General features: G+C 35.9%; 1 protein-coding gene across 1 annotated transcript in view; it reads left to right on the top strand.

Moving 5' to 3' along the window:
• Positions 1–6,869: 6,869 nt before the first annotated feature.
• The window catches only part of LOC128549333 (uncharacterized), a 31,804-nt gene continuing 10,779 nt past the window's right edge, over positions 6,870–27,894 (top strand). Inside the window, exons 1-7 of the mRNA XM_053525929.1 lie at positions 6,870–7,026; positions 13,380–14,262; positions 16,850–17,018; positions 17,628–17,765; positions 20,296–20,406; positions 23,088–23,291; positions 24,363–24,380. Coding sequence (XP_053381904.1) covers positions 13,447–14,262; positions 16,850–17,018; positions 17,628–17,765; positions 20,296–20,406; positions 23,088–23,291; positions 24,363–24,380 — 1,456 coding nt within the window. The 5' untranslated portion in view covers positions 6,870–7,026; positions 13,380–13,446. The remainder of the gene's footprint in view (positions 7,027–13,379; positions 14,263–16,849; positions 17,019–17,627; positions 17,766–20,295; positions 20,407–23,087; positions 23,292–24,362; positions 24,381–27,894) is intronic.

Here is a 27,894-nt window from a genome sequence, read left to right as displayed (position 1 = left end):
GGGCAAATATAAAAGATTCAGTGTAAGTTATATTTCACTGGTACTACCAGTCAGTAAGTTCATACTCTGAACAACACGTCAGAGAAATTCGGGGAGATTTGACCGATTATGACGCTTGCAGCATTAGATTATATTTTTTCTTTACACGAAAATTGCCGTTAGGTAACAAAGCGAATACGCCGATAATCCGGAGTCACCGATTATTGTTCAGTTCACGCAATGTAATCCAGGCAATTAAACTGCTTAGTTATTAGCTGCTGTTGTGATAGGGAAGTGGTAGAGTGTCTGTCTTAAGTGTGAGAGGTCCTGGTTTCGAGTCCCAGTTAGAGCTTCACTATTTGCATTCTGCTAAAGCATAGTTTTGCTGTTAATAGACTGTTCCAGGTGTTCTAATTTTTTAGCACACAGTATCATGGATCAGTATTGAGCAATCGAGATCAAAGTTGAATGTTAAATCAAATGCACCCAATTAGTAAATATTCACTATAATTATTATGTCCCTTTGATGTTTATGCTCTCCAAGTTCGAGAAGAGTTACATTTCCTTGATCACAAAATTTTCTTTAACAATAAAATATTAAATTCTCATAACTCCACACGTCTGGTTAGAATAGTGTCTATATTTCTGTTTTGAGAAATATATGGACATTTGTCTTCATTTCAAAGCTTTTTAACTTCAAACCTATGATTTGAAAAACTTAGGTACTATCTCTACATTCTAGCATAAAACTGCTATTACTGTCACTTTTTGGGGGCGTTTTAACAGGAGAGAAAACGTGTGTTAACAGAGAGATTCTCGCGCTCACGTGCTGTTATAACACCTTTTTATATATGCGCGTTCCGTGGCAAAGCGTAAACGTATTACGGCCCCAAAACGGATAATTCAAAAGGAAATGATGTCAATGTGATAAACAACGTAAACTTTACCGCGCATTTCATGCAAATTTAATGACATTGAGGGACAATATATTCATTTATTTGGTATTTTACGCGTTTTATGCCAGAATAGCGTTAGCGCATATTCTTTTCGTGTTATAACATCTTCAGAATCCCTCGGGAATCGTTGCTCGGGTACCAACCTATCCCTCAGGATTCTGCAGATGTTATAACACAAAAAAACATGCGTTATCCCTACAGTTATGATGAATGATCACCTTGGAAAGGAAAATTGCGAGGTTGACTGGCCTTTTCCATTTTTATGTGGAAGCTGTATTACTTGCTAATGTAACTAGATGTGTGAAATCTATGAGGATTTTCCTACATTTGAAGCGTTGAATTTAATCATTATGATTGGTTTCTTTAATATTTCAAACAATATTTTTAAGTGTCAAAAATATTTAATCTAATATATTTTATGAAAGGCCCTTTTTGAAAAGACATCTAAAAGATTACCATTTGTGTTTTACTAAAGATACTTTTTTGAGACACAACATTAATTGCAAGTTTCTATAATCTGTTTAGCAGTTAGCAATTTGAAAATATGATTAACTTTCATTAATTAATGTATCGCCTATAATCCGAGTCTGCAGGGCATGAAAATTCACCAACCTTGGTTGTGGCGGATTATCAATTTTGTACAATACTCTGTCACTAAGGTGATCTAGCGAAGTGTCAGCAATATAACAAGGTACAGTGTGCATACCAGTCACCGATGCACTCCACGATAGGGTGACTACTGCCAAGGGAAGACTGCTGTATTTATTTTCAGTTATATTTTCTAGCCTGTTCAAAAATTTGTGAGTTCGGCATTTCACAGCTCCTCGAAATATTGGGGCGGTGGATGCGGCCCCATCCGCCCCAACTCCTTCCCCTTGTATATACAACAAGAGGGCCACCAAGCGGGGCAATATACGCCCGAAGGGTTACATCAGAGGATGGGAGCAAAATTGAAAGAACTTGACTGTTGAAGCCCAAAGGACAGGAACAACAAAAAGAAGAAATTCAAAAAAAAATTCTAAGTCCACAAAAAAACTTCTTACCAAGTAAAGTTATGTCAAAATGCATCTAAAAATTGGCTGTACCATCCATGCTGTACCACAGAAAAGTGGTCTCGGTTTTTCCCTACGGCCAATTATAAAAAAGTTTCAAAATAAGCTATTTATAGTAACAAAAAGAGGGAAGTAATACAAAAAAATTTTATTGTCAGAGAATAAAAAAGGGATCTGCCAAATAAAAACAAGAGCACTGCAATGCAGAGCAATATACACAAAGCAAAGACATATATGACATTTGACCCCAAGTGTGACCTTGACCTTGAAGCGAGTCATCCAAAACATGCGCTCTGCACGTTGCCTTAGTGTGGTGGACATTTGTGCAAAGTTCCTTTGAAATCTTTCAAGCAGTTCAAGAGTTACAGAGCGGACACAGCAAAGTCATATATGACCTTTCACTCCTAAGTGTGACCTTGACCTTGAAGCTAGTCATCCGAAACAAGCGCTCTGAATGTCATCTCAGTGTTGTAAACATTTCTGCCAAGTTTCTTTGAAATCCTTCAAGCAATTCAAGAGTTACAGAGCAGACACGAAACACACTTATATGACCTTTAACCCCTAAGTGTGACCTTGACCTTGAAACTAGTCACCTGAACAAGCGCTCTGCACGTCGTCTCCATGTGGTGAACATTTGTGTCAAGTTTCTTTGAAATCCTTCATGGGGTTCAAGAGTTACAGAGCGGACACAAAACTGCTAACGGACAGATGGACGGACACCGGCATCATAACATAATACGTCCCTTCGGGCGTATAATGAAACATGCCACTATTCAAGTATTTTAGCTCTGATATAAAATTTATATATACATTACATCCCATTTTGCGCCATATTAAGGCAGACCCATCCAACAGGGGCAATTTAATGTTGGTGCTAAATGTAAACTGAAAAGGGGAAGTAACTGACTGCTATCTGTGGCATTATATCAAATGTAAACTGAAAAGGGGAAATAACTGACTGCTATCAGTAACATTATACCGTTTTAATAGGAAATTATGCATTTATAGATTAGACAGTTTCAATCTGAAAGAAAAGAAGCTTAATCGTAGTCGATTTAATAAATTCCATTCAACATTATTTTTTTTTGTTACTGCCTTAAATGTTTTTCAAAATTTCGACGACCTGAACTCACCACATGACTCATGAGACGATCTGGTTAGCTCTAGATGTAGTACTGATGTTATTGGTGGTAGTACAGTATCATATACCTATGTTAAACCTAACCCTAACCTCTAGTCAACCTAACCCTAACCTCTAGTCAGTGTTTTGTACGCTCAGTGTACTACCTATAGTCATATTCGATACTGCATATATGATTAACGAGACGATTTAGCAATGCGTACATATTTAAAACATGTTAAAGGGTTTAAATGACTTTATGTGTATGGCTTTATCAAGCATCTGTAAATATACGCTGCCAGTTGTAGCTGAAACTAACGTCTGCACACATGAACGCGCTAAATTATATTTTCCATGGTGGTTATAAAATAAAGGGGGACAACTCTTTGATGTTATAGTTTGGTATCAATCTCATCATGCAACACTGCGCAGTTAGTGATTCCCGATGATTTCATATATTGCGACTTCATAAAAACTTATATAACTGTATATTTTCATAAAGAGCTATAAAAATAAATATTTTATACTTCTTTGATTTTCACAAAAAAAAATTGATGGATATTTAGTATTTGCTTTTGTATCCGGCTGAACTCTTATAAATGACACCGGTAAATTATCATTCTATTTTATTGTTTCGTTTAAAATAATTGTTTTCACAAGCATTAGATCTACATATAGCTTGAAAATGTACATAATATTTGACTGAAGACTTACTGTTAGACTTTAATCATTGAACTTTATTGGTAACATATTGGTAACGTATTGTAATGTAAACTTCAATTTTCATGAAAGTATATGTTGCATTTGTTGTCCACATCATTCTGGAGAATATCTTCTTATAAATGGAACTATCTGATGGCAATATTGTTTGATTAAATATATCTTAATGTGGCATAAACTTATCATTTGCTTCAGACGCTTTTTTCGCCCTCTTTAATGCTTCATAAATAAAGTTTTCCCTATGATCACAGGGTGTCGTCAAACAAATTCAACTTCTACACCACCAGGGCAACTGAAAATAGTAAAAACATTAAAAAAAAAAATTCTATTTACTTGGTCTCGTCAGGACTAAAAGTTGTTAGTTAGTAAATGGTGTTTATCTTTGTGTTACAGTTGTAATAAATGATACGAAATAGAAATGTCAGTCTGAGCGAAATGTAATGAACGATTATATTTAATTCATATTACATTGTGTAGATATGTAATGCCGTAAATAACGATTGCCATAGTATTTTGACAAAACATTTATTTAGCAAAACTTGTAACAATATGTTCCTAAATCATTCGTCCTCCACGTCTGATTCATGTAGAGAAGTTGGCAGTTACTTGCGGAGAACAGGTAAGTAAGTACTGGTACAGAATCCAAGATAACTTGTTAGGTTAACTGCTCGCTGTTAAATAGCTGAAATACTGTTGAAAACGGCACTTCACCTTAATCAAACGAGCAAAACCAAACATCTTACGTTCCTGGTTCAGAAAGGCACCGTGTCGTAATTACGGGTCCTTTTGTTTTTTTGTAACAAAAAGGTGGTGATGAAAGTTCAGTAAATATTATGGTTTCTGAATACATTTACTAAACGTTTCTGGTGACCAGCTGAAATCGTAAATAGCTTGCGTTTGATTCCATGAAAATAATGGCACCGTTATTCGCGCGTTGTATATATTTTTTGACCAGTAGCTCTGTTTGTAAAATCTGGCCGATTCCTTACGTGAAATGTAATGGTAAATACATGTTCTGAAACTCGTATTTTTGCACGAAATATAACTTTTTGACTTTGTTTATAGAGTGTGTTTATTGTGCTTATATCCCAATTTTTGTCATTTTATGGCGTCTTTTGTGCGTACCTGAAGAATGCCAAGTGTGGTATCGTAGACGTCATGTAAATGTGACTTGAGTGAACGGTGTTAAGGACGAATGGATTGTGTCGTTGGGCTATTGAAAATTCAGCTGCAGACACGCCTTGGCCGGTGACTGCTATGTTAAAAAATAAAAGCACGTCAGAAAATGTGCTTTGAGTTAAATAAGTACTATTCTCTTGCCTTGTTGATATATTTACAAAGTCACAATTCAGCATTTCCATCTAATATGTTTAAAGAAAACTCATTGGAGGACCCCCGAACCCCTTCTCAGTTATAGACAAAGACTTATGTCATAAGCCGAAGATCTGTAAGCTAAAGCTGTGCTTTAGAACCCCTTATCAAGCAAAAAAAATCACAGTATTTGTGCAGCAGGAAATCTCTGGAGTGGACCCCGCCCCCATTCCCCACACCCGTTCCCCACACCCATATTCACACGTCTCACTGTATTCGCCATGAATATACATCTCACCAAAGATAATACTTAGTTTACCATGCGAGATCCAGAAACTCCCCGTACTTTTAGACGTGGAAAACTCATGCTAGACAACTCACTTTCATGCTTGCCCTGTTTTCAATACATATCTATGGGGACAACCATCGATAGCCTCTCGCATTCGATGACCGAAAGTTAAATATGCTCTCGAAAAAAACGTGTTAATGTGGATTTTTTTTCTGCAACTCAAACTTTACGTTTTTGTGTGATGTTTAAAAAACAAGACGGGTACTCCCAAACCCTGATCACTTTCACAGTGCAAAATAATGTTGTTTTTTTATTAAATCGGAAACCTAAGACCCGCTATAAATTCAACTTTTATGTGGCATTATTTCTATCTAAAAGGTAGAACCAAATATATCTCCCAACTTTCATTGTAACAAACCATTCTTTCCTTTCAACTCCACGTTTGTGCGTATTATTAAAATCATCGCTAGAAACAACTTGAATGCACGTTACCACACGTTCTAGTTAATGTTTTTAACAAACGAAAGCTTGAACACTTTGTAAATCCGTTATACACTTGGAAGTATGTATGCATTTTTTCTTAACAATTTATGACAAAATTTAATTTACATTAAGGTTTTAATGTTAAAGGCACATCTGTCAGTTTCCTATATGTATATAGGCAAAAATTTTCCTACGGACAGAATTTCTCCAAACTTTGTATACTGACTGAGAATTAAGTTTAAAACGGAAATTTCAGTTAAAATTTACATTTTCAAAGTCGAATTGAGAAATAATTTTAAAAGAGTTCACAAAGTTCACGGTTGAACGAATAAATGGGGTAAAATATAAAGTATTCTGTATATGTTACATATTGCTTTTTATCCATACCAAAGAGCTATAAAAATAAATACTTCTTTGTCCATACACAAGGTTTCATGAAAAAAATCTGTTGTACTTTTTAAATTCTTGCTGAAACCACTTTTTGGTATATTTTTGATTATTTGTTGTCATAACTACTAACATTAATTAATGCCATAATAAAAAAATAAAAGGACGCGCGGTTTCTCCATGTCCCAGTTTGCTTTTTCACAAAATAATTTAACGTCAGTTTTTTTTGATTTTTTTTTGTTTTTTTTTGTTTTTCGTTTTTGGACTTAGCCATTTCTGTTTCAATTTTATATGCAGGCTGGCATTTTGGAATGAATTTAAACTTCACACACTTGTTCACTGTCATGATCTGACATGCATCACACATATTTCATATTTCAAGTTTAATACGCGCCCTTTGTTGAATTTAGTGGTCTTATACCTTATCGTCACCCGTTGTGGTCTAAGGGAAGCAACTGTAATCCAACTTAGTGCTTTCCCTTTAGTAGCCAGAATGGTTTTCAGATTTTGTAACTTCTGTACTACAAGGAGACCGAAGAGGTGAAAAGACGATGTGCAGTCTATTGTTTACTAACATGTTTACTGAGTAACTATGTTTATTTTCTATATTTTAAAGTTGATTTTCTGGAATAATTAACACTGACACATAATTTGATGCATAATTTCGGATGCCAGATAATCAGAACAATTTTCTCCTCACAGAAAAAAGAACAGATTATTTTTCAAGTGGTAAATGTCCAGAGAGGAATTGCAGAAGTTATTCTTCAATTTCTTACAGGGGATACATGTACAGTGCTTTAGGGTATAGAGGATAGGATGATAAATTTTACATTTAGACATGAATTATTGTATAAATATTCATATTGTAATAGGAGCGGAAAAATATGGAGCCCGATACAGGACTCAAACCGGCGGCCTTCTGCTTGCAAGTCAGATGCTCTACCAACTGAGCTAATCGGACAATCGCTATCATAGACTAATTATATACATTATATACACACTGCTACATTCCTCTCCCCTTTTTTTTTTCAAAGGCAAACTCAGTACTTGTTCGATGTCTTGCCGACTTTAAATAAATCTTATCTTATCTTATCTTATCTTAGATTCTTCTGACTAACCCAGCCATTGCTTCACCCTAGCTCTAGGATTCCAAGGCTAGCCCCCACACTCACGGCCCCAATGTAATAGGAGCGGAAAAATATGCAGCCCGATACAGGACTCAAACCTGCGACCTTCTGCTTGCAAGTCAGATGCTCTACCAACTGAGCTAATCAGACAATCGCTATCGTAGACTAATTATATACATTATATACACACTGCTACATTATAATTCTTTTACTGGCATGCATGCAGTCTGCAGACAGACTTTCCGACATACATTTTAAATGGAAGTGGTTTATAATTCTTACGGTCCCGTAGGCTATTCTTATGGCTCTCCTGTAAGAATAGTGGAAAGCCCACAGCTAGTTATTCCTACGGCAGTTTTGTATTACAATACATTGTACTGAAGTCATTCAACTGATATATTTTCAACCGAATTCGGAAATGACACTTAGGTTCGAGTCCTGTATCGGGCTGCATATTCAAGGGCGTAGGAGCTGGGGCGGCAGGGGCGGCACCCGCCGCCCCAATATTTCGAAGAGCGGCGAAATGCCGAACTCGTATATTTTTGAAAAGGCTAGAAAATATAATTGAAAATAAATACAGCGGTCTTCCATTTATCATGAAGTGCATCGGCGACTGATATGTACACAGAATTTTGTCATATCGCTGACACCTTGCTAGATCACCTTGTTGACAGGGTATTGTACAAAACAGATAATCCGCAACGACCAAGGTCGCTGTATTTTCACGCCCCGCAGACTCGGATTATAGGCAATACATGAATTAATGAAAGTTAATCGTATTTAATTGCTTACTACCAAACTTGCAATTAATGCTGTGTCTCAAATTCTGCCGACAAAGGGAAGTATCTTGAGAAAAACACAAACGCAAATCGGGATCTTTAGATGTCTTTACATAAAATATATTAAATTAAATATTTTTGACACTTAAACATATTGTTCGAAAATCAAAGGCACCAATCATAATGATTAAATTCAACACATAAAATGTAGAAAAATCCTCATAGATTTTACAGATCTAGTTAAATTAACAAGTATTACAGTTTCTATGTAAAAATATAAAAGGCTAATCACTCTCGCAATTTTGCATTTCCAAATCAGTCATTTGGTAAAAAGAACCCTGAAGTCCGTTCATTCAACCGTTTTACCTTTATAATGCCATTTAATGACTAAAATGCTATAAGGATTAGATTACCTCTTTAAGTCAGGGTCTTGTGCTCGATCCCCTACTTAGACATTACTGGTTTTACCCTGGCAAGACATTGTCCGTATCTAACATCGTACCGCCATTACAGTGTTTAAACATAATAAACTGTAATTTGGGGTGAAAACTCGAAAAAAACGAGTATTCAACAGATACTGGGCAGTCCAAGAAGTCGCTAGATTGCACCATTTACTCAAGCTGTATGCAAAATTTTCCCGGGGCCACCCCGGACCCCGTTCATACGAGGGGGACACCCCCTCCCAAACCCACCCCCTCCACCGCCCCAATGATAAAATCGTCCCTACGCCCCTGATATTTTCCCGCTCCTATTACATATGGAAGTAATAAATGTGTTATACTAGGGGAAATCACTTCCCTTTTTGTTTTCTCTGGATTTCCTTACCGGAAAAGTAAAGAAGTTGGGTGATTCAAGTTGTATCAGTCAAATGAATTCAGTACGATGTGTAACACAAAACTGCCGTGGGCTTTTCTTAATTCGTATGGGAGAGCCGTAGGAATCGACACCTGCTGGCTTTTCACTATTCTTACGGGAGAGCCGTAAGATTAGCCTGCGAGGCTATTCCTACAGGACTGTAAGAATAGCCACTTCTTTAAATTTTTGCTTATTGTGTTATTGGTTGCGGGTTTATCCCGCTACCAAAGTTAAGTGTATTTCCGACAATCATGTAGCATCTTTATTTGATTCCAAATCACATCCAAAGGAATTTGTTCATGTGCTACACAAAGTAGTCCCATTCATGAACAATGCGGATGAATTATCAATGATCAAGCAGTTCTTATTCATCATCTATCCATTCACACTGGTCATTTAGATTATATAAGATCTGTCAATGATTAAGTATTCTAGCCCATGGTTACATCACTGACTTCCAGCTGTTCATGTAAGGTCAGGCAGAGTTTATCTTAGATATGAGGCACATTAGTATTTGTTTCTTATACATGTATATTTATAGATTGGCATTTAAAATGAAAATAACTCTAGCAAAACCCTCAACCATCAGACATCTCAAGGCTTTGATTTTTCATATGACATCAAATGAAAATTGAAGTTATCCTCTGCTGACTAAATCAGTGTGTATGTAAAGAAGTCAGTGAATGAAAAGTATTTGATAGAAATTTAAAAAGTTTAATGTTTTTGAAAAGGGAATACATTAGTATCCTGATTTATAGTAAAAAAATCTTGTGAAGTTTGTTTAGATGTGGATTTTAAATTAGTAATGGAAAAAAATGACCAAAGCTATCCTGTACACCCTAAATCAGCACGTATGTAAACAATGGCATGGAGAGAAAAAACACACAAGTTTCTATTAAAAGCTGAAAGTTTTGAAAAATATAGCAGTTTTCTGTCTGTTATACAGAAAAAAAAACGGTACTAAATTTCATTTCTTTGAATTAGAATACAGGGATAATTAGTTAGCTGTCCGCTATATACCCTAAAGCACTGTACTGTTTTGCACGAGACTGAAGGAGGTCAAACTCCACATCATTTTAAAACTTTCTCATCGATTTGAGCCCTTTGTTTGGTAGGTCAATAAGTGTTAATGCTTGCATAGTTATTTCCATAAAGCAAATTTCTATCAAGATTGACTTCTTGTTCAATTGTTACAACAGTCGAAATATGCTCCGGATGTTTTTAATGTGAAATTTGGCTCACAATATTACCCACTGTGTAATTTCCTTTTGAAATAAGCAATTTTTGATGCAAAATATTAAAACAAGTATTTACTCAATTTTTCAGTGGTTTCATGATCGACTAATATTTTCCGAGGCATTTTAAAATGTAAATGACAAAAGTTTCTGATGGAAGAACATGCTACATGAGCATGGATGAGAAAGCTCGAATCGACGAGAAACAGTATGCTATGGATATATCTAAAGCATGCGAAAAGTAATAGTGAAAAACACCATTTTTAGCTCATCGGATTTTTTGAAAAAAAATGATGAGTTATTGTCATCACTTGATCAGCGTCAACGTTGCCTGGTTAAGTTTTATGTTTAGGTCAACTTTTCTCCTAAACTATCAAAGCTATTGCTTTAAAACTTGCAACACTTGTTCACCATCAATAGTTGACTCTGTACAGCAAGAAACGTAACTCCATCCTGCTTTTTGCAAGAATTATGGCCCCATTTGGACTTAGAAAATATCAGATTTCTTGGTTAAGTTTTATGTTTAGGTCAGCTTTTCTTCTAAACTATCAAAGCTATTGCTTTAAAACTTGCACCACTTGTTCACCATCTAAAGCAGACTCTGTACAGCAAGAAACATAACTCCATCTTGCTTTTTGTAAGAATTATGGCCCCTTTTGAACTTAGAAAATATCAGATTTCTTGGTTAAGTTTTATGTTAAGGTCGGCTTTTCTCTTTAACGGTCAAAGCTTTTGCTTTAAAACTTGAAGCAGTTATTCGCCATTAAAAGCTAATTCTACACAACAAGTACCATAACTCTTCATTGCTTTTTGCAAAAAATATGGCCCTTTTTGGACTTAGAAAATCATGGTAGGACAATATACAGAGACAAAAAAATCAGATGAGCGTCTGCACCCGCAAGGCGATGCTCTTGTTACACATCCCCTTGAATTTAATTAATTTTTAATTTTGACAGCTGTAACAGGCACCTTATATATACCAAGTACAGGTCTGCAAGTTTCAGTGATTATATCATTCATGACCTGAAGGTAAAATAAACAGAGTAGAAGTTTAGGGTTTGAAAACCGGTACGTTGACGATATGATCCCAGACCTGCATACTTATTACTCCGACTCTTATATATTATAGCAAAACCATTATATGAAAGAAGGTGAAAGTATAAAACAATTATAATTTTAAATTATGTTTTTTATTGAAATGCGAAAGCGCACGTGAATAACGCGCACGCCAAGTTTGTCTATTAATTTTTTCCCTGAAAAAAAAGTGGCTATTAATTTATAATGGCCAGGGCTAGCACTGTAATTTATATAATTACTAAATGTTGAGATAATATGTCTGTCTGGTGTCAGCATAAAATGACTACACCACAGTCTAGACGTATATCCAGTAAAAGGTGCAATTGACATTAAATTTTAGCCTGCTGCCACTGTGTTAGCTTTACTCATTTGGGTTATCAGGATGACTTATTTTATGATCTGATATTTTATAGTTGTCATCCCTCTAAGCCTTACTCATATCTGCATTTTACTGTTAGGAAAACAAAGACATTAAAAAATCCAAAAAAGTCATAATATACTGGTCAGACTTACTTGCTGTCATAAATTAGACATTAATATTCATGTAGAAACTTCAGATGGGTTGAATATAACTCATAATTTGAAATAAGAGACTTTAATAAATCTTCGAAAATATGATGTGGCAGGTGCAATTAGATATCTACCCTGATGTGGCAGGTGCAATTAGATATCTACCCTGATGTGGCAGGTGCAATTAGATATCTACCCTGATGTGGCAGGTGCAATTAGATATCTACCCTGATGTGGCAGGTGCAATTAGATATCTACCCTGATGTGGCAGGTGCAATTAGATATCTACCCTGATGTGGCAGGTGCAATTAGATATCTACCCTGATGTGGCAGGTGCAATTAGATATCTACCCTGATGTGGCAGGTGCAATTAGATATCTACCCTGATGTGGCAGGTGCAATTAGATATCTACCCTGATGTGGCAGGTGCAATTAGATATCTACCCTGATGTGGCAGGTGCAATTAGATATCTACCCTGATGTGGCAGGTGCAATTAGATATCTACCCTGATGTGACAGGTGCAAGGAGATATCTACCCTGATGTGACAGGTGCAATTAGATATCTACCCTGATGTGGCAGGTGCAATTAGATATCTACCCTGATGTGACAGGTGCAAGGAGATATCTACCCTGATGTGGCAGGTGCAATTAGATATCTACCCTGATGTGACAGGTGCGAGGAGATATCTACCCTGACACCGATTTCTACCCGCTTAGCTCAGTAGGGAGAGCGTTGGTCTATGGAGCACGTATGTTCTCCTTGATGATTTGATAAAATACATTGTGTCTGAAATCAATCGTCCTCCACCTCTGATAATTCATGTGGGGAAGTTTGCAGTTACTTGCGGAGAACAGGTTTGTACTGGTACAGAATCCAAGAACACTGGTTAGGTTAACTGCCTGTCGTTACATGATTGAAATACTGTTGAAAAACGGTATTAAACCCAAAACAATTAAAACAAAAGACACCAGTTTCAGTATACAGCAGACTGCTGATAACACTAAATTGCAAAAACAAAACACAAAATATGCATTCATAAAATGTCAGCAAGGTAAGTTTATGCTTTAATGTCGACAAAAAATCATTATCAGAGATGTAATCATTACAAATATTTGTACATATACCAGAAAATGTTCCCAACAGATTTCATTGGGGATTTCCTAACAGAAATATGCAGAATAAGTTTGGAGTCTTTGTACGTGACAGTCAAAACTTACTCAAAAGCTATCGCGCTGTCCCGAAACATCCTATTATTTGGACTACCGTCATGTGATTCTGCCTTTGCAACCAGTGTAGACCAAGATCAGCCTGCACAACACTGTTCGTTATTCATTCAGTAAATTTTCAGTGAACACCCCTTCAAATAATAAATGGTACTGCCCAAATTGAATAATAGACCACTCCATTTGAGTAAAGGGTAAATTTAAAGCCACTTCAGATATGTCATTAAACAGAGATTCTATTGTTGTTCAATTTCTTGTTTTCTTGTTGTTTTAGATTATTCAGCCGCAGGGTTTCGTGTTGTTGTAGATAGTTCACTTTGAGAGTACTGTAGTAGATTTCTATGGGATCAGCAGTGTCATGTACCAGCAAGTCCAAAGTTACTGAATCAGCATTCGAAAAGCACAGTAAACCTGAGAAAATGGAAGACAATACAGAAATAAACTCACATCCGCCTCAGCCTCCACCATTGAATAACACTGATTCTCGTCCTCCTCAAGCACCAGGTGCTATAATGTCACTGGACAATGAAAGTGAAAAATCAAAAACCGAACAGGACTCTAGAGGAATTGAAAACGAAAAGAAAATAGATGATGATGATAAAGATGCGGGAACAGAGAAAAATCGAGGAAATGCAAAGACTCAAAGTAAAGAAAAGGTTGCTGAATTGGAACTAATGACTGAAGAAGAGATTGCAGAATTCAAACAGAAAACATTTGATTATCTGAGAAGTACAGCAAATGAAGTAGTCACACTTGAAACTCGACAAGCAGAAGGTGGAGAATATGTTGCAAAGATTAGAAATGCTACGTTACGATTTCTTCAGAGTTATTTTGCCCTAAAAAGAACAGTGTTAGAAGAAATAATCAAATTCAGAGAAGAGATTGCAAAAATTATGATTGAAACTAAGTTTTTTGATTTGAGTTGTGAAATCATTATGAACACATACAAGAATGGATGGCAGCTAGAAGATGGAAAACAGAATGATAAGAAGTATATTCCTCTTTCAAATAGCATGGTAACTCTGCTGAATTTTAGTGATGGATCGGATGAGTATGCTATTGCCATGGCAAATGAACCTGGGTTTGTAGAGTTAATAAAACAGATCCTAGAAGACACACAGCAGAGGCATTTAGGAAAAGTTGAACCGCCACTAAAAGTAAGTTTACTTCAATATTATTGCAGAACCAGAGATCACTCTCGTTTTTGTTTTCTGGGGTGGAAATTTCTCATTACTGTTTAGTATTATAATGAATGTATAATGGTTGTCTATTTAACATGCTTATCATTAATAAATACATGCAGTTTGTTTTATGTTTGCATTTATTTTGTCTTGCAAGTCTTCTTGATTTAAAATACCATAAACTGTTAAGTTCTGCATAAAGACTGTATTGCATAACCTACAACCATGGACATCTACCTTATGATTATTGTAGATAAAGGTGCGCAAAATGCACCCTGCCCCTTTTTAGCAGCTCCCTGCCTTTTTTGGAGGTCTAGAAAAATCCCAAATTACAGGTACTAGAAGATATCATAAATTTCTCTCAGAAATTCGATAATTACGTTAGGAAACTAATTACAAACAATGACAGAAAGACTACCCAGTATCTTTGGCGGAAATCTCATATGTCAGTGTCTGTAATTTGAAGTAGACTATAGAAGGATTCAGGAGCCTTACACATTGTGACAGCCTTTTTTTCTGAAAAACAATTTTGCTCCTCTGATTTGGAGGTTATTGCATCAGTGCTTGGTGATCACAGTTTTAGGCTTTACCTGTTGTATCAGACTGCCTATCATATGTGTTTTGGTAAAAAAAACATTGGGAAGATTTTAAAAAGCAAAGCAGGAAATAGTTTTTAGGTTGGATAAAGGCTTGCTGACTGGTGAAACTAATGTATGTGCATGTTAAAATAAATGTGTCAGACGTCTTCTTAGATGTTTTAACTAAGCTATGAAATACTAGTGGACGATTTCTTGGGGACTGTATCATTTATTCTTTTTACTTGAGTCACTAATTCAAGTCATTTAACTCGTACACAAGTGCTGAATGGCCACTTAAAATTTTAAGCAATACCAAATTGGAAATAGATTTAGCTGCCTTACCATTTTTCTAAACTGACCTGGCAGGCAGGAAAAAGCATGTTGATTAAAATCCACATTTGTTAAGTACTACCTGTTGTTTTGCAATATACATATTTTCTTAAATCCTACTGCTTTTTTAGCTCGACTATTCGAAGAATAGGGGAGCTATCCTACTCGCCCCGGCGTCTGCATCAGCGTGAGCGTGAGCGTCACACAAATGTTAAAGTTTGCGTACTACTCCAAATATTTTCAAAGTCCATTGAGATATTGCTTTCATATTTTGCATACTTGTTTACCATCATGACCCCATTCTGTAAAAAGGAGGAGGCAACTCTATCAAGCATTTTGACTGAATTATGGCCGCTTTTTTCGCTTTAGAATAAATGTTAAAGTTTGCGTACCACCCCAAATATTTTCAAAGTCCATTGAGATATTGCTTTCATATTTTGCATACTTGTTTACCATCATGAACCCAGTCTGTAAAAAGGAGGAGGCGACTCTATTGAGCATTTTGACTGAATTATGGCCCCTTTTCGACTTAGAATAAATGTTAAAGTTTGCTTACCACCCCAAATATTTTCAAAGTCCATTGAGATATTGCTTTCATATTTTGCATACTTGTTTACCATCATGACCCCAGTCTGTAAAAAGGAGGAGACAACTCTATCAAGTATTTTGACTGAATTATGGCCCCTTTTCGACTTAGAATAAAGGTTAAAGTTTGCGTACCACCCCAAATATTTTCTAAGTCCATTGAGATATTGCTTTCATATTTTGCGTACTTTTTTTACCATCATGACCCCAGTCTGTAAAAAGGAGGAGGCAACTCTATTAAGCATTTTGACTGAATTATGGCCCCTTTTCGACTTAGAATATGCTTATTGTAATGTTAAAGTTTTACTCATTGCTTATATTATACTATCAAGCACAGAGAATAGTCAAGCGCACTGTCCACTGACAGCTCTTGTTTATCCCCCACCTTGTTCATTAGTCCATGCAAATTCTAAATTCTTATAATTCAAAAAGTATTTTAGCTAGAATCACTAAATCTCACAGAATTATTAATGAGCACCTAACCTTTGCTCACATTCTGTATTACTCCCCTTGACCCAGTAAAAAGAGACTTTTCCTCTTGATTTGGTAAAAAAAATCTGTATAGAAGTAACCTATTGATGGATCTTCATGGAATTTAATACAAATATAGATCACTATAGGGCAGTAATGCTTGGGTATCTTTCGTCAGAATCTTTTCAGTAACTGCAGAGTTATTGCCCTTTAATTGTTTTAAAATTAATAAATTCCCACAAAACAAAGTAACCCATGGATGTTTCTTCACAAAATTTAATACAAACTAATATAGATCACCATTGGGCAGTGGTGCAAACACAGCTTTTGTCAGCCTGTGTCCGGACCTCTTCACTAACTTCTTAGTTATTTCTCTTTAATTATTATATCTTTCAAAATATTGTCTCCTTATTCACAATATAACCTATTTGGTGAGGGATATAAATTCACTGAATCTGCTCGAACACTTTCAATTTTATTGTGTGACTGACGCAGTAAAAAGAAAGAGATTTACTGTAGATTTTTCAGCTGTGAGTTAGTAAGGAAATTTTCGTCATATCTTAATTTTGCTGCATAAAATGTTTTACTGAATTTTTCAGCAAAATGAAGAAAGATTAATGAAGCATTCGCTTAGTCTGATTCACAACATGTCAATGAGAGAGTCAAATATTGCCCGATTACGCAGTTTGGACATGATCAGTCCATTACAGCCTTTCCTCAGTTCGTCAAATGATATGTTTGCTTTGAACGCACTGGCAAGTCTAGCAGGTGAGTGACTGAAAGATTTCTGTAATAAGTACAAGGATATTGTCATGCTTGTAACATGATTTCATGTGTTACCAATTTGAAAAAGGGTTAAACACAAAATTTTGTCATATATTAGTTACATTTAAGATCAGACCATTTAAAAGAATGCTTAATATCATAAATGGCACAAACCCTGCTTTGGTCGTCATTTGAGGAAGCCATCCAGCTGACTTGCGGAAGATTGATGGTTCTACTCTGGGTCCAGTCGGTGCCTGAAACAATGCCCTGATGGGCAACTTTGATCTTCCTGCACCATTTCAAGTTCGGGAGTGATCATATGACCAGGATTGTGTTGGTGTGACTTAACCCTTTCCCTACTAAATTTCTATAATGGACTTGTCCATTTTCCAATTTGGACAATACCATTAATTGTCAAAAGGGGTGTTTAGCAAAAAGGTACAGATTGAATGGCGAACAGTGCAGATTATGATCAGACTGCATTGATGTGAAGGCTGATCATGATTTACACTCGTCCCAAAGCCAAGACCAGTCATGTCCAGCATGATAAGGGTTAAAAGACTGAAGGTTTATTTATCAAGGATACTTTTATACATGTTCATTACATTTCAGGTATTATCAATGAGGAAGAGTGTGAAATTATAAATGGTCATAAGAATACTGTGATGATACTGTTAGATTGTCTTCGGAAAGGTTTGAAAGACAAGATGCGAAGGTGTAAGGGATGGTCTGCTAAGGAATGTGGATACAGTAAGTATCAAGTACTATACAATGGATACAAATTGTCACTTCAACGCAAGAAGTGGATAACTGCATTGACTTAATGAAGGACGTATTCACTTCTTGCGCTAAGGTTTAATTTAAAATTTAATTTCATTTAGTATGTGCTATTGTTTTGTATGCCAGCTGTTTGATAACAGGTGAGAAATAATGAAGATACAAATATATATGTATCATAACCACAAGACACTTGTGTTTATCTTAACCAGAAAAACACTCTAAACATAATAGGACCACAACACTTCTCTGAAAACAAGTGCACACAGGATGACCCACGTCGGAGCGTAACATAGAACAGATTCTTATCTGACTAGTGACAGTATTTAAAATTACCGTGCTTTCTTGACATATTTTAAGTTTAAATTTGTTCATTTTGTTTAGAAAAGTAATTTAGAAGTATTTTTCTTTGCACACATATTTAGGCACTACAGACACTGTGATAATATAATAATCAAGATTGCACACATACACATACACATACATTACCACTGTGATAATATAATAATCAAGATTGCACACATACACATACACATACATTACCACTGTGATAATATAATAATCAAGATTGCTCACATATTTTCAAGAATAACCTTGTTGAAAAAAGATCAAGAGAAAAAGTATATATAATATTGTTAAAGGTTTTAATAGGCAAAAACCCACTGTTAAATGCAAAGTTGATTTATGTGTACAATTCTACAAAATTATTATTTTTGACCACATAGGTCTTGTTATGGATTGTTCATTCTACCATTGTCAACTTTGTGAAATGACATAATTTCTTTACACAACATGAGTTCATGTTTTATTAGCTCACCTGTCACATAGTGACAAGGTGAGCTTTTGTGATCGTCCGTCGTCCGTCGTCAGTCCGTCCGTCCGTGCGTGCGTCAACAATTCCTTGTCTGCATGATAGTGGTTTCATTTATGATTTTATTTTAACCAAACTTGCACACAACTTGTATCACCATAAGGTCACGGTTCCTTTCTTGAACTGGCCAGATCCCATTATGGGTTCCAGAGTTATGGCCCCTGAAAGGGCCAAAATTAGCTATTTTGACCTTGTCTGCACAATAGCAGCTTTATTTATGATTTGATTTTTACCAAACTGGCACACAACTTGTACCACCACGAGATCTTGGTTCCTTTCTTGAACTGGCCAGATTCCATTATGGGTTCCAGAGTTATGGCCCCTTAAAGGGCCAGAATTAGCTATTTTGACCTTTTCTGCACAATAGCAGCTTCATTTATGATTTGAATTTAACCAAACTTGCACACAACTTGTATCACCATAAAATCTTGGTTCCTTTCTTGAACTGGCGAGATTCCATTATGGGTTCCAGAGTGATGGCCCCTGAAAGGGCCAAAATTAGCTATTTTGACCTTGTCTGCACAATAGCAGCTTCATTTATGATTTGAATTTAATCAAACATGCACAAAACTTGTGTCACCAAAAGATCTCGGTTCCTTTCTTGATCCGGCCAGATCCAACAGTGGGTTCCAGAGTTATGGCCCCTGAAAGGGCCAAAATTAGCTATTTTGACCTTGTCTGCACAATAGCAGCTTCATTTATGATTTGATTTTAACCAAACTTGCACACAACTTGTATCACCACGAGATCTTGCTTCCTTTCTTCAACTGGCCAGATTCCATCATGGGTTCCAGAGTTATGTCCCCTTAAAGGTCCAAAATTGGCTATTTTGGCTTTTGCAGCCATATAGAGACTTCATTTATGGTTTTATTTGATACAAACTTCCAAAATATCTTCAACAACAATAAATCTTGGATTTCATGACAAATCAGATCCAATCGTAGGTTCCAGAGTTATTTTATATCTGATTACCTCCCCTGATTGTAATCAAAATGGATTTATATCAGTAAGTACTTATAGGACTTATTTGAAATTTCATTATTGTTATTAGTTGGACAGAGACAATCAGGGTAGATAACTATGGACTGGTTTTATGTCAAATTACCTCCCTTTATTTCAAATTAAAATGGGTATATCTCCATAACTAATGAAGATACTGATCTGAAATTTCATTTATGTCAACAGATTTATTTGGCAGATCCTTCTTTTGTTCACTTACAATATTTATTTTTTTAATTACTTCCCTTTTACGTTACTATAAATAGCTTATTTTTAGTAACATTTTTATTATTGGCCGTAGGGAAAAACCGAGACTACTTTTCTGTGGTACAACATGGATGGTACCTCCAATTTTTAGGTGTATTTTGACATATCTATACCTTGTAAGAATTTTTTTTTCTTTTTGGTTAAATATTTCCCTTTGTTGTTCCTGTCCTTTGGACTTTGATATTTTACTGAGGACCTTCTTGTTCTCAAGTGCAGTGATAACAGGTGAGCGATATAGGGCCATCATGGCCCTCTTGTACTTGATTTTCAACAATCTGTGTACTTTAAAATTTGTTTAATTCTTAATAACTTTAGAGGTGTAGTTTGAAAAAATCCACACATATATGTTATTGTATTATATGACAGCTGTTAGAATGTTGGCAAGAAATGATGCAAACATGAAGACACTAGTAGATCTTGGAGCCCTGGAACTACTTGTTGAGTTGGGAAGAACTGGGGATCAGGCTGAGCAGTATGGTAAATGTTTTACATGTTTGTTTGTATGTAAGCTTATTTATAGTCGCCACTGGTAACACACACGGGCGACTCCTCTAGAAGACTGTTACTAATGGTAGTTGGAGGAGACTGCAAGATAGAGAAGATGCTCCAAATTACAGAAGCTTCCCTGGTTCTTTAGCATGCCAGATACACAGGACTCATCCCAGTGTTTGTAATGTTTAGTTGCACAGTCAGGGGCGTAACTGTTTTAAGTTATTTAACCTATTTCAGTTACTTTTTCAAGCATTTTATAACCTGTATTAGTTATAAAATATAGTTAACTTCCAAGGGTAAGTTATTAAAAAAAATCTTTTTTCTGTTCTCACAAAGTGACCCTTAAAGTGAAATTAGTAGCAAACTGTGGTTAATCAAATTCTCTTTTAGTCTGAGCATGACCTGATAAGCATAATGGGATATTAAGAGTTTTATAGCTTTAAAACTTTTGTGTAAAACTTTATCAGCCTTGCCTAAAAGATTTACTGCATAGCTGGAAAGATAAAAGGTCAAGGATTCAGGAAATAATTGCATTAGTCTCATTCATAATGAAGAATTGGCAAAGGAGGGCTTTGTAATATTTTATGATAACTGAAACAAGTTATTAAAGTTTTAGCAATAAATCAAATGGGTTATAAACTGCAATAACTTGAAACGGTTACACGCCTGACTGTTGGAGAAGTTGGGGCTCTAACTCACAACTGCTAGTTTCGTAGTTAGACATTGTTTCCACTTGACTACTGCGTCCACTCTAAATGTTTTACAGTACTGGGCCCAAGGTATATAAAACTGAATTTTTGTACCTCCCGACAATAAAACACTGGTTTCAGGTTGTTTGTCTGTCCGTCCGTCCGTCTGTCTGGCTGTCCGTAGACACAATCTTGTGCGCACCATCTCTCCTCATCTCCTTGACACAATTTAATGAAACTTCACACAAGTGATCAGTAACAACAGTAGTTGTGCATGGGGCATGTTAGGTTCTTTCAGAAAAAAAATTGGCAGAGTTACGGGACTTTGTTTTTTGTTACTATACTATATACATAGACACAATCTTGTGCGCACCATCTCTCCTCATCCCCTTGACACAATTTAATGAAACTTCACACAAGTGATCAGTAACAACAGTAGTTGAGCATGGGGCATGTTAGGTTCTTTCAGAAAAAAAATTTGCAGAGTTACGGGACTTTGTTTTTTGTTACTATACTATATACATAGACACAATCTTGTGCGCACCATCTCTCCTCATCACCTTGATACAATTTAATGAAACTTCACACAAGTGATCAGTAAAAACAGTAGTTGTGCATGGGGCATGTTACGTTGTTTCAACGACAAAAATTGCAGAGTTTACGGGACTTTGTTTCTTGTTAACATACTACGTACATATAGTCTGCATATGCAATCTTGTGCACGCCTAATCTTCCGAACCCTTGCACACAATTTAATGAAACTTCACACAAGTGATCAGTACCAACCCTAGTTGTGCATGGTGCATGTTACGTTCTTTTAGATAAATATTCTGCATAGTTATGGGACTTTGTTTTTTGTTACTATACTGTATACATACAGTCTATATACATACAGTCCACATAATTATGCAATCTTATGTGCGTCAAATTGCAATGTACTGTGTCAGTGCATGTGGGGGGGGGGGGGGGGGGGGGGGTACATTCATCACTTTTAGTGATAGCTCTAGTTAGACCAGTCTCAAAACTGGAAAGCTGATTGGTTGTATCTGAGCACAAGTTTGAAATTGACCAATGACAAGGCAGTATTCTTAGACTAGTCTGCAGACCTCAGTTTTATAATCTTTGACACAATCTGACTCTGAAATGTAAGTGAATACTAAAATGTGTCTGTTCTAAGAGATTGTTGCCCCAGACAGATTAATTTACTGATTAATTTGTCTCTTTGTATGACTTGATGTTAAGTCAGTAATTATTGTTTATAAGATTTGTATAGAGAAATATGCATGAGTTCTGCAGCGGTAAAATTGCGCATCTTTAGGCGCTCAATATTATTTCGCAAAAGAAAGAGTTCATATTTTTCAATGCAGATCTAATAATCTTTTTATTACATACGCATCTACACTTAAAATCATTTTATAAATGATTCAAATTTGTTTCTAAGCTTGAGTGAAATTGAAAGTATCTTCATTAAAGAACTTTTAACATGATGGCACACATGAAACTGACGTCACAGTTGACGTCACATACCTGATATGAAATTTGAACATCAGTGTGGATAAATATTGACATTTCATGTTCCATTGAAACTTAACAGAGTTTTTGAATGAGTATGTAATAACATTTTTTGATTACATACACATTTACACTGAGTAAAATTGAAAGTATGGACATTTTTGAACTCTTTAATAAACACTTACTTGTTTTAATTCTTGAATCTGTCCATCAAGATGGAGATAAATCCATCTGGAATCATGTTTCTTACTGCCACAACTCAAAACCGTAATCTTTACTTCATGCAGTTTCACATTGATGGAAAGTACCTTGTGATCAGTCAGTCAGCAGTTCACTGAAGATAGTAGTAGATAATGCCAAAAACTATCTAAAGTAAGTGTTGTTGTGTGAAATGTGACTGTAAGAAACCGGTTCTAAATTATATAAATATGTTTGGATTTTATGATACAAATTCTTTTTTTACAGAGAGTGTTGCAGCACTTTGGGCATTGTGTTTTGATGAAGATAACCAGTCACTGATTTCGGGAAAAGCAGAACTTGGTGTTGTAGATTTACTAGTAGATTTAAAGCACTCTGAAAATGATAGTATCAAGAAATCATGCAATGGTGCATTGTGGACATTGAGAGATGCATTAAAGAATACAGTTTGTGAAAAATACAAGAAAATTGGTGAGTTGATGAAGTTTTATTGTTTCATGCCATCCCCTATAGCTTACGTAAAATATTCCAGGGCAAGTTATCTGCCAAGTCACCCATGAGACAGTCCCTGGATATGTGGACATACAAGTTTGAGTGTACTTAAAAGATACAAGGATTTGTGTACTTTTGAGACATTATTTTAGTTTAGGGTTAAGGGACTTTTAAGTCAGCCAGATAGTTTTCTTGACATTGTTGAGTCAATTCTTGCTGAGGCTTGAGCGTAAAATGGCAAGAAGAAATGATTCCAAGCCAGTTATCTTAACCACTTGGTCACAGAGGCCACAAGTAAAGTTAAGATTTATTGCATATTGTGTTGTACATGTAATACAATACTATAATTGCTATATTGTAACAGTTGCTGCAAAAGGAATTTGGCTCAATTAGTTTCAAGAAAGGTAATTACATCTTTCTGGTGGCTATAATAATGCCTGGAAAATGTCACTTTTCTTCCCATATTTTCAGTGAAAACAGCATTGAGTTCATACATGCTTTAAACTTACAAAAGATATAACCAGGGAAAACACTTGCCATTTAATGAGGTGACGGACATGGATAACTCTATGGTGGCTAATTTCTGCCATTTCATTCTGGCGTGTTGGTGTGCTTGAAGAGTGCCAACATTCCAGTTCCACAAATTATTGGTAGCCCGCCCACTTAGCTCAATAGGGAGAGCACAGATCTACAGATCTCGGGGTTGTGAGTTCGAGCCCTGGGCAGGACGTATCTTCTCCGTGACGATATGATAAATGACATTGTGTCTGATATCATTTGTCCTCCACCTCTGATTCATGTTGGGAAGTTGGCAGTTACTTGTGGAGAACAGGTTTGTACTGGTGCAGAATCCAGGAACACTGGTTAGGTTAACTGCCCGCCGTAACATAACTGAAATACTGTTTTAAAATGGCATTAAACCCAAAACAAACAAACAAATTATTGGCACCCTAGTTTGTCATTCTGGCGCTCTGTTGACATGTCAGATCAAAATGGCAGAAATCAGCCATCACAAAAATCTACTTCAATCATTTACTTTTTTTGCAACAGGCAAATCATTTGATACAGGTAAATTGCTTTCATTGTTCATAAGGCCAATATTCCTAAACATTCTAAGTTAAAAATTTTGACATTAATTTTATAATGCAGATTGTTTGGTTTTGAATACTTTACCAGAAAAATAGACCCTGCATTATTTGCTGAAACACTAATGCCAAGTTCCAGACCATTTTTATCCCCCCGCCAAAGGCGAAGGGGATATTAGAAATGCTCTCCGTCCGTGGGTCCGTCCGTCCGCAACGATCCTTGTCCGGAGCATAACTCCAAAAGTACTGGAGGGATTTTCTTCAAACTTCATACATTGATAGAACACATTGGGAGGAAGTGCAGTGTGCAAGAACAATAACTCTGCCTTGCCTATTTTTTGAGTTATTCCCCTTTATCATATTTTCTTAAAAAAATTTGTCCGGAGCATAACTCCAAAAGTACTGGAGGGATTTTCTTCAAACTTCATACACTGATAGAACACATTGGGAGGAAGCGCAGTGTGCAAGAACAATAACTCTACCTTGCCTATTTTTTGAGTTATTCCCCTTTATCATATTTTCTTAAAACATTTTGTCCGGAGCATAACTCCAAAAGTACTGGAGGGATTTTCTTCAAACTTCATACACTGATAGAACACATTGGGAGGAAGTGCAGTGTGCAAGAACAATAACTCTGCCTTGCCTATTTTTTGAGTTATTCCCCTTTATCATATTTTCTTAAAACATTTTGTCCGGAGCATAACCCTAAAAGTACTGGAGGGATTTTCTTCAAACTTCATACACTGATAGAACACATTGGGAGGAAGTGCAGTGTGCAAGAACAATAATTCTACCTTGCCTATTTTTTGAGTTATTCCCCTTTATCATATTTTCTTAAAACAATTTGTCCGGAGCATATCTTCTTCATGCATGGAGGGATTTTGATATATCTTGGCACAAATGTTTACCACCATGAGGCGGAGTGTCTTGCGCAAGAACCAGGTCCCTAGGTCTAAGGTCAAGGTCACACTTAGAGGTCAAAGGATACAAGAATGAAAACCTTGTCCGGAGCATTTCTTCTTCATGCATAGAGGGATTTTGATATAACTTGGCACAAATGTTCACCACCACGCGACAGAGTGTCATGCGCAAGATCCAGGTCACTAGGTCTAAGGTCAAGGTCACACTTAGAGGCCAAATGTCAGATACAAGAATGACTTTGTCCGAAGCATTTCCTCTTCATGCATGGAGGGATTTTGATGTAACTTGGCACAATTAATTATACACCATCATGAGACAAAGTGTCGTGTGCAGTTCCCTTCTTTAGAATTACTTCCCTTTGTTGTTACTGTTGTTGTTGTAAATAGCTTTTATTGTAAATTTTTCATTACTAGTCGTAGGGAAAAATCGAGACCACTTTTCTGTAGTACAACATGCATGCTATATCCAATTTTGAGGTGTATTTTGACCAATTTCTACCTGATAAAGATTTTGTGTGGAATTGCATTTTTTTTTTTTTTTTTAAGATTAACTTTAAAACCCTGATGCGGACCACAACTAAACGGTTCTTCAAAGCTTTCCCCAAAATTAATACTTTCAGACACTAACTTGCCAGGAACTTTAGCCTTCAATTATAATATGCCCGGCGGGGGGATTAGCCATGTGTAACATGGCTCTTGTTAACATAGAAATAGGGAACATAATGCCATATTTAGGAATTCTCATTTTATAGTCTTTATAACCAGTAGCTTAGATGTTTAGAGAATACAGGCCTTGCATTCCAAGCTTACTGACATTTCTCTTTGCTTTTTTGTGAAGAAATATTGTTTGTAGAAACAGAGATTATGTATTTGATTTTTTTTGTGCACCTTCTTGGAGAAAGAAAAAAAAACATTGACAGCAAACATGGCTAAATTGCAATAACTAATGAACTTCTTGGAAGTCCAGAAGATTGTGTTTAAAAATCAAAATGCAGGTACCTGGTAATTGACTGCAACTGTTCGTTTGAATACCGTAGCACATTCTCACATGAAATTTTTTAAAAAGATCTTGTAAATTGTCAGGCTCAAATTTTCATTAGTGTTGAAGGATAAAACACAAAACTGCTATGAGATTTGAACCAAAAAAATATAGTAGCTATCAAAATTCTCTTTCTGTTCATCTGTTTCAAGATTTCCTTATTGTACTGGCCACTGGGGTAGTAAAATGAGAATAACAACATTTTGGAATTCGTCATTTTGAAATTGGAATTTATCCACTTTTTACAATAATTTTAGACATACATGTGACACATGAAGCTGAAATTTAACCAGTTTTTACAATAATAAGACATATATGTTAGATATGGGCCTGAAATTAAGGCATTTTTTTACAAAAGTTTTAGACACCCTGAAATCCCGAAAATAAGCCGGTTTCGATAATAAGCCGGTCTCGAAAATAAGCCACCATTTCACTACAGGCAAAAAGGGCTCATAAATAAGCCGTACTCAAAAATAAGCCGTTCACCTTTTTGTATCAAAGTTCCTTTCCATGGGATTTGAACCACCAAGCTTTTGTTTGCAGTCCTTGTCTAATTTCAAGAAATTCGTGATGAAACTGAGATTCCATATCAGGAAATAAAGCTCTCCGTCCCGAAACGGTACTTTTAGAACCTTTTGGCGAAATTTTAATGTCCGCCTGAGCTTTCAGCCAACGTTTAACATTGGTTTCTTCTATGTTAAAATGTCGGGCTGTGTCTATTACTTTATCTTTAATATTTCCAACTGACAACGTTGTGTAATGAGACACAACTTTCAGTTTAAATTCCGTCGTATAGCTTCTACCATTTTGTTTTGGCGTTTCCATTATTTACAACTTGTAAAACACCATTGTACATGTAATTATACCACTATATAAGAAAGCCTATAAAACTGTTAAATTGATATCACAATGCGGTGTTTGTCACGTATTATGTAAATTATTCATACCCGTTCACGGTTTGGCGATCGAAACATAGGTGTGTTTTGTTTGTTAGGCCAGACAAAACTTTTTCTATGGGTAATTATGTCAGAAGTATAAGTATTTACCGACATTGATGTTTTTACTAAAAATCAAATACCGGTATAAAAAAATGGCACTCGAAAATACGCCGGTTTTTGAATCGTTACCGGATATATGTACTTGAAAGTTCGCCGGACTCAAAAATAAGGCGGTCTCGAAAATAAGCCACCAATTCCTTACGAAAATATAAAATAAGCCGCGGCTTATTTTCGGGATTTCAGGGTATATGCGACATATGAAACTGAAATTTAGCCATTTATTTACAATTTTTAGACGTACATATTCATATGGAACGGAAATTCAGCAATTTGTACAGTAATTTTAGAGCTACAGTTTGACTGTGTAATTTTATTGTCATTGCTATACAAGGAAAAATGAACTTATTCCTTTTTAGCTCGACTATACGAAGTATGGAGAGCTGTCCTACTCCACCTGGCGTCGGCGTCCTTCCCCGTCCCCACTTTGAAGTTAAAGTTTTGATGCACTTTCACTTTATCTCTGTAATTACCCGATGGATT

The sequence above is a fragment of the Mercenaria mercenaria genome, chromosome 16, assembly GCF_021730395.1.
Source record: "Mercenaria mercenaria strain notata chromosome 16, MADL_Memer_1, whole genome shotgun sequence".
In the NCBI taxonomy this organism is placed as follows: domain Eukaryota; kingdom Metazoa; phylum Mollusca; class Bivalvia; order Venerida; family Veneridae; genus Mercenaria; species Mercenaria mercenaria.
The sequence above is the reverse complement of the archived record's forward strand: the minus strand, read 5'-3'. Positions and strand labels throughout refer to the sequence as shown.